Source organism: Poecilia latipinna, unplaced genomic scaffold (assembly GCF_001443285.1).
Source record: "Poecilia latipinna isolate Pla-1442-1.1 unplaced genomic scaffold, P_latipinna-1.0 Scaffold6118, whole genome shotgun sequence".
NCBI classification, from domain to species: Eukaryota; Metazoa; Chordata; class Actinopteri; order Cyprinodontiformes; family Poeciliidae; genus Poecilia; species Poecilia latipinna.
Genome location: NW_015118734.1, coordinates 1 through 7610, shown reverse-complemented (window position 1 = coordinate 7610; position 7610 = coordinate 1). Strand labels below are relative to the sequence as shown.

Genomic DNA, 7610 nt, shown 5'->3' with positions numbered 1-7610 from the left:
ACCCAAAAAAAGGGAAAACTCCCCAAAAAAAAATTTGTTTTTTAAAGGGAGTTTTTTGGAAAAAAAAAAAAAAAAAAAATGTAATGAATGTGTTTTGTATAGATGATAGGCCTACCCTAACCTGTTCAAGGAAGTTTAGTAGGTCACCTTTTAAATATTTAGCAAACACACTTGCTTTCACATCTGTGTCCGAAATTAGAAATCTTCAACTTCTTCCCACTCAGTTTTGCATTTTAAAAGTCGATGCTTCCTCCAGCTTTGGACATGAAGTGAGATTCGGAGCTTAAAAGCCGTAACATTTGATGAATTACTCAGAAACTCTCTTGCTTCCCCTTTCATCCCGTAGACCTTGTGGGAGGGAGGACTCTACAAGCTCCGAATGCTGTTCAAAGATGACTACCCGTCCTCTCCACCCAAATGTGAGTCGGTCTCTTCTAGCATCTCCGTGCATCGATAATGTCACGCTAAAGAGCACAAACAGCCAGCTATTTAAAAAGGAAGCAGGAAGAGCTCAGGAAATAATAGTGCCGGCCACAAAAACCTGTGTATAAAGTTTAACTGTTGCACTACCTGGTGCAAACCACGCAGGTTTACTGAACCGCATGGTTTGAAATGTTATCACTACAGTAAAGAGTTTGGTTAATGAGAATCTAGAAAATATTTTTATTAAGGGATCAGTTTCCGGAGTTGCATTGTAGTTGTCCTATAACACGTTGCGTGCGTGTGAAATGCATTTTTATTTTTTTTAATGTTGCATACGTGCAGAATGCCTCATAGAGTTGGGAGGTGGTGAGAAATATGAAGCATATTTTAATAGAGGTAATGTTGGAGGAAGCATGTTTTATTTAGAAGTGCAGCTTTCTGCTGACGAATTCACACCTCTTAAACTTTTCCAGATTTTCTCACAAAGTTCCACGCATTTCAATGGGATTTTTAATCGGATTTTCACCTGGAAGGAAGATGATATGTGCTTTGCAATTTGTGTTTGTGTATCTCATAAAGGCCAGATAAAACCCATTGTAAAGTGAAAAGTTTGTAAAGTTTAAGGTTTTCTGCAAGGCTCGGTGCTCAAGTTGACTCAGATCTACTCTTGTTTTAGAGACCTTGTGTGAATCACTTATTGATGGCTGGGTAATGCTGTAATACTACGTTGATTTTGTGAGTTTCTTTCAGGACTTTAGTATTTTGAACTCATTTTCAGGCCTGTCACAATAATCAATAAGTCAATTAATGGCATGATGAAGTAAAACAAACTCAATAATTTCTGTCTTCCTACCAAAAACTGGATGATAAAAGTCTTCAGTTTGGTGCTTCAGTCTCAACTAGACCTTTTTTTGAAAGACAATTTTGGTTACAAAGTCTTCAAAATTCATTTTATTTGTTGTTTTGTTTATTTTGAATATTTAAAATGTCTTCCAGTTCCCATGTCAAATGTTCATTAGATTTAAAGTTTAAAAATGTGCTCTTGCATTATTATTTTTGCTATTACCATCATATTACTTAAAAATGGTCTCAAAGCAACAATGTTATCGTTTATCGCAATAACTTCTGGAACAATTTATCGTCCAGCAAAATTTGTTATCGTGATAGGCTGACTCGTTTTTTTTTTTTTTTACTTGTTGCTTTTTCTCTAGGTAAGTTCGAGCCGCCGATATTCCACCCCAACGTCTACCCATCAGGCACCGTGTGTCTGTCCATCTTAGAGGAGGACAAAGACTGGCGGCCGGCCATCACCATCAAGCAGGTTTGGATTGCTGCGACTTCCTTTAGTTGACTAAATGTTTTTATTCTTGCCGTTTCTTTCCCCCTGGCATTTTTTTTTTTTTTTTTTGTATTTAAAGATTTTATTAATCGAATTAACAATTTGGTGTCTTTGGAGAAAAAAAGAAAATATTTAGTTGCGTTTGCGGTTTTGATTTATTAGTAGCATGACAGGAAGAGACGGGGTGGGGGAAGAAATCGAACGACTGTAGCCTCAGCTTACAGTACGACGCGCCTGCTTCACCTCGGAGCCGCACGGCGCCGTCTGATCCACTACCAACTGAGTCAACAAATCCAAATGAAAATCATTAATGACTAATGAGATTTATTTTACACATTTCACTTTGTGCAGACAGCAAATGCGTTCCTGTATGAGGATAAAACGATTCAAATCTCCTCTGCGTCGTGTCAGAATGTTTAAATAAAGACGTGCCCTCTTGATGCTTTTTGATACCGTTTACTAACGTATCAAAAAGCATCAAGCAGCGCAGAGACGATGCAACACGGTCTGACTTCTGTCCTAGAAAACCCGTTCAACTTTCCGTCCTAAAAACGCTGCATGTTGCATTATCTATCCACTCGTAGAAAAAGTCTGGTGGGTATTTTTGGCACGGTGTGTTGCATCAGTCTGACTGCTGCAGCAACAAAGTGCAAATAAGGTTGAATTACAGTCCTGCTCACCATTATTGGCACCCATGAAGTTTAAGTACATATAATGGAATATTTACTGAAGGAAATTCATCAAGTGAAACAACATTTTACTGCTGATAGCTTGTGCTTGATGCAAAACAGCAAATGATAAAAAAACATTTAAAAAGATAAACATTATGAGGAAAACAAAGAAAAAACATCATTTTTACCATGCCAATGGTATTGGCACCCTTTGCTGCAAATCAATATGAAAACCCAATTTGGCTCACCTGTTGCAAATCATACATAAAGATCACTTGTGATGGACTGCCGCCACACATGTGACATGAATTAACCAATGAATAATCATGCTGGTGCTTTAAAAGCCACCTGTTAGTTCATCTCCACATGTGACAATGGTAAAGACAAAGGAGCTGTCTGAGGACATAAGAAATGCTATTATTTTCAAGCACAAGTCCTCCAAAGGATATAAAGCCATCTCCAAAGACCTTGGTGTCCCTGTTTCAACGGTGCGTAATGTTATTAATAACAGGCATAGAACGGTCAAGAACCTCCCTGGCCGTGGGGGGAAGAGAAAAATTGATGACAGAAGTCTTCGACGGTTGGTGCGAATGGTGGAAAAAACACCACATCTAACATCTAAAGACCTAAAGACCAGCCTGGAGCAGTCTGGTGTGATTGTTTCAACAAGTACCATACGCCGCATACTAAACAAAGTGGGGCTTTATGGGTGGAGGCCAAGGACATCACAAGCATTATGAAATCAGAAGATTATCAAGCAATTCTAGAGCGAAATGTCTTGCCCAGTGTAAGGAAACTTGGTTTGCGGCGAAGATCCTGGGTCCTCCAGCAAGACAACGACCCAAAGCACACCTCCAAAAGCACACAGGCATTGTTGAAAGGGAAAAAATGGACTGTTTTAAAATGACCAGCAATGAGTCTTGATCTCAATCCAATTGAAAATCTTTGGGTGGAGCTGAAATCTGCCATTGGAGGAAGGAACCCTGCAAATGTACAAGAGCTTGAGCATATTGCAAAAGAAGTGTGGGAGAAAATGCAAGAAGCTTTTAGATGAATATAAGAAACGTTTGGAGGCCGTCATTGCTGCCAAAGGCTGTGCAACCTAATATTAAAGAGAGATGTCAATATTAGTGCACACGCTGGTTTTCTGTTTTGTCCTTTGGAATTAAAATATTTATGTTGAAATGGTAATTGTCTTTGTTAGATTACTTTGGACCTCAAATTGAAAGATCCTGCTGATATAAGTTTTGAACATTTCCATTTATTTCTGAATATATTCACTCAGCTACGCAAATCATGAAGGGGTGCCAATAATGGTGGGCAGGACTGTAAGTGGAAAAAGCAACAGCCTGTTGCATAACAGAGCTGCTTTGCTTTTTCCTCTACCGACAACCAGCTACTCTAGTTGCCTTTTTGCCAAAGTAAAAAGCTACTTAGATTTTTTTTTATTGTTCATGCAACCTTTAATTAGAACATGTATTTTAGAGGAAGTGTGTGTGTGTGTGTGTGTGTGTGTGTGTGTGTGTGTGTGTGTGTGTGTGTGTGTGTGTGTGTGTGTGTGTGTGTGTGTGTGCAAGTAGTAGTTTATTTCAAGCTGGGAAGTTCCTTTGTGACAGTGAAGACTAGATGAACAAACTAAGTAATTAACTTAAAACAATAAGAATTTTAAGAGGTTAACAAATTGAAAATAATCTACAACTTGCTTCAAATCACAGATTATATTCACTTAATGGGCAAATGTGACGGTAAGCTAAGAGGAAGCCTAAACTAAAGCAACTAGGAGCAAGTAAGGATGGAAATCCCCTCAGTTTAAAATCACACTAATGTTGTTTTTACTGCTTCCTGCCATCAGTGTGTGTGATCATGTCATAAATTTCTTTAAAAAAGTAAAAAAAAGAGTAGATTTGTTTTTTTGGGGGATGTAATGAGTGCAGAACATTTTCTGTTTAGATCCTGCTGGGCATTCAGGAGCTGCTGAACGAGCCCAACATTCAGGACCCGGCACAAGCAGAGGCCTACACGATTTACTGGTGAGTGTCTGAGTCGGCCTGCTGCAGGACGACCACCACTGGAAACGTATTCTTTAGGAGAGTGGAAGTTGGTCATTTTGGTTTCCTATGTTTGAAAAATTACTTCTTGCATGCACCCAAAAAATGAGGTGCTCAAGTTTGAATTTATCCATGCATCCTCAACTCTATACCTTCAGGAAAATAACAGAAAGCAACAAAAATTGGGAGGAAAATCTGCATTAATCTCAATTATGCATTTTTTTCTTTTTTCTTTTTTTTTTTTTTTTAAATATCGCTCAAGTCTAATTTGCGTTTTTGTGTTTCAGTCAGAACAGGATGGACTATGAGAAGCGGGTCAGGGCACAAGCCAGGAAGTTCGCTCCCACATAGAGGGGAGGATCAGCCGGAGGCGACAGGAAGCACCTGAAGGACCACTCCAATAAGAATCTGTTTAAAGTATTATTACACTGTCCCACAGGTGAAAAGCAAAGCATCTTTTCTTTTTCTTTTTTTTTTCCTTTGTCCCTTTTCAAACTACAAAAACACAAATGATTGTACATGTAATAAGTATTTTTGCATTTTAAATGCATTAGCGTTGGCGCAAGTGCTCAGCTCACTCATTTCGTCAAGCTGTACAAATAAGAACCCACTCCTAAATCCTCCGAAATCCTCAACTGGTTTTGTTTTGCAGTAAAGAAGGACGTTTCACACGGTTTACCTTCTTCCCAACCATTAGTGCTCAGACGTTAGTGTGCTTATGTGTCCATTAGTGTGCCTACAACTGGAGATAAGGCTAGAAATTATACACACCGGTCAGGTTGGAGTCAAAAGAAAAAGACAATCCTGATGCTTGTTATGAAATCGGCAGAGGAGGAAGTACGTCAGTATATCTTGGCTCTGGAATGAGAAAAAGCAGAGAGAGTCGAGTCTTTTCTCCACATACTCCTCTGTTTTTCCAGTTTGAGACACTTGGTGTATAGATTGTCATTGTGAATCCAGCTGAAAGTGATGAAATCATTCGTTATCAGTGTGTCGTCCCCTTCTAAGATACTGTAGCTTCATGTAGATAAGCTCCATTGTGGGGAGGGAAAAAAACAAATCAAAAGCAAAGCGGTGACTGTTAGTCGTTGGCCACTTTCATTTGGTCATTTCTAAACCAACAATGCTTCCACGTCTATGAAAAAACAAGTCCGAACCGGCTCCGAAGGATCCCCGTCGGAACGGCCTCTCTGCAGCAAAGACGGACTGAAGAAAGTGCACTTGTGAATAAACTGAGGCCTGACTTTCTCTTTTCTGTGGGCCTCTAAATATGAGTGCATGTACATAATATAAATAAACTGTGGAAGTAATGTTTTATATTATTTTAGCCAGTTGATAAACATTGTATGTGGTTATTGTAAGAAAAGGAAATAAATGATCTAAAAATTGTCAAATAAAGTGAAATGAAAGAATCGGTGGATGTCTTTCTGGGATGTTTTCTGTATAGCGAATAGAGATCTTTTGGATTTTTTTTTCTTGACCTACAGAACCTTGCTAAAACATTTTGTAATGCAACAACCGCTCTAATTAATCTTAAATGGATTTTATGTCATAAACTAACAGTTTTGTGCAAAACTGGGTGGAAAATACATAATTTTCGAGAAGGACCTCGCTGCAGCAAACAGAAAGGGCGGGGCCGGACCATTGTCAGTCTCTTACCGTATTTGGAAATGGGGCCATTGCAATCCGGAAGTGAAGGGAGCGCTATTTCCTATACTTCCGTTTTTATTTTCTTTTGAAATCTGTGATATATTTTCACCTTTAGGAAGGAGTTTCACTCTCAGAATGTATTTGAACTTCTCTCTTTTATTTACTTCACGGTAGCTCACAGTTTTTAGCAAATTCTGTAGCTTTCGGTGTACTTCTAAATCTGCTCCTTAGTCGCATCTTTCCAGGCCTTCTACTGCCTCTAGTGGCGTGGGGGTGGTAACACAACCAATATAATTACATTACTAAATCAGAATACCACAAAGTCTTTATTATTTACTATTAATTCAGGCATTACTGGCATTATAAAACATATTTTTTTTTATTTTCTTAAGGATGTAGAGCTAATTAAATGACAATACCTTTACACATTATAAATAATTTTTATATATCTCCATCAATTATAGGAAGAACAAAAGAAATAAGGAGACATGAAAAACAACATAATCAACTATAATAAAAATACCATTTGCAATGTATACGTAAGAAATTTAATTGAGCAAAAGTCAATAACAAACAAATGAATTACAGAAGAATAACAATCCAGGTTATTACAACCAGGGTTGTTAAACAGATATAAGCAAAAATTAATTTTTTGGTTTTTACAGTGCCATGTATATTATTGAGATACTTTTTGTTTATAGAGTCTTATATATATAAAAAATAAGATGAAACTATTTAATCTATCAACGAGGAAACTGTCCTTTGACTCTAAAACGATAAATCATATTCATGAATCACATTATTACAACAGTAGCCTGCAGAAACTTTATGTGTCCTACAATGATGGCTTGAAGCTACTACTCAAAGTGCCTAGATGGAGTAGTGCTAGCCCTATATTTGTACATAATGCCGTTTCCACATGTGTAGCTGTGCTCAGGAATCTTATGTATAACATGTGTAGATTATCTGCGTCATGCAATAATATAATTGCAATTTTAGTAAATCTTTTAGTAAATCCTGCTTTTAGTGCTGTGAGATTCTCTTCAAGATTATGGAATCATTGGTGTCATAATTTATTTGTGACTCGGTGAATAATATCATGTCATGTTTAATTTGATTTTTCTCTTATTTTGCTTGTTTTTACCTTTTTTCTATGGACCTTTTTAGTGTCTGGAATAAAGATATGATTGATATGATTGATTATCAACAATTTGTGAATAGAGTACTTAGCACGCTATAGATAAATATTATTTAGTTTGGTTAAGAATAATTGTTGCACTGTTATGACTTCTAATAGATGTTCTTAGTTGCCAGAGGAACACAGTAACACCTTCATGAGCTCAGAGGTCCAAACTGATGAAAAATGAGGATGGATGCTCCCTGCTAAAGTATTCCTGCCATCTTCCATGTTCTTTCAGCAAACAGTTGAGACAGAGTTGTTTTTGGTTTCAGAATGACTTGAGGTATTTAAAATTTGCC

At 37.5% G+C, this 7610-nt stretch overlaps 1 protein-coding gene and 1 long non-coding RNA gene across 2 annotated transcripts; both read left to right on the top strand.

The window, feature by feature from the left end:
* Positions 1–310: 310 nt before the first annotated feature.
* Positions 311–5896, top strand: LOC106943827 (SUMO-conjugating enzyme UBC9-like). Its single transcript, XM_015027117.1, has 4 exons — positions 311–419; positions 1635–1744; positions 4384–4463; positions 4769–5896. Exons 1-4 carry the CDS (start codon positions 380–382, stop codon positions 4830–4832), a joined length of 294 nt encoding a protein of 97 aa, XP_014882603.1. The 5' UTR covers positions 311–379; the 3' UTR covers positions 4833–5896.
* Positions 1784–4329, top strand: LOC106943828 (uncharacterized). Its single transcript, XR_001424027.1, has 2 exons — positions 1784–3935; positions 4011–4329. It is a non-coding gene; the product is annotated as an uncharacterized LOC106943828 (long non-coding RNA).
* Positions 5897–7610: the final 1714 nt, after the last annotated feature.

What these genes read in the sequence shown, in the direction of transcription:
- LOC106943827 (XM_015027117.1), top strand. Translation starts at nt 380, where the DNA reads ATGCTGTTCAAAGATGACTACCCGTCCTCTCCACCCAAAT. An exon ending in CGGCCATCACCATCAAGCAG is followed by an intron (nt 1,745 to 4,383) that starts GTTTGGATTGCT and finishes TTTTCTGTTTAG; the next exon opens with ATCCTGCTGGGCATTCAGGA. An exon ending in GAGGCCTACACGATTTACTG is followed by an intron (nt 4,464 to 4,768) that starts GTGAGTGTCTGA and finishes TTTGTGTTTCAG; the next exon opens with TCAGAACAGGATGGACTATG.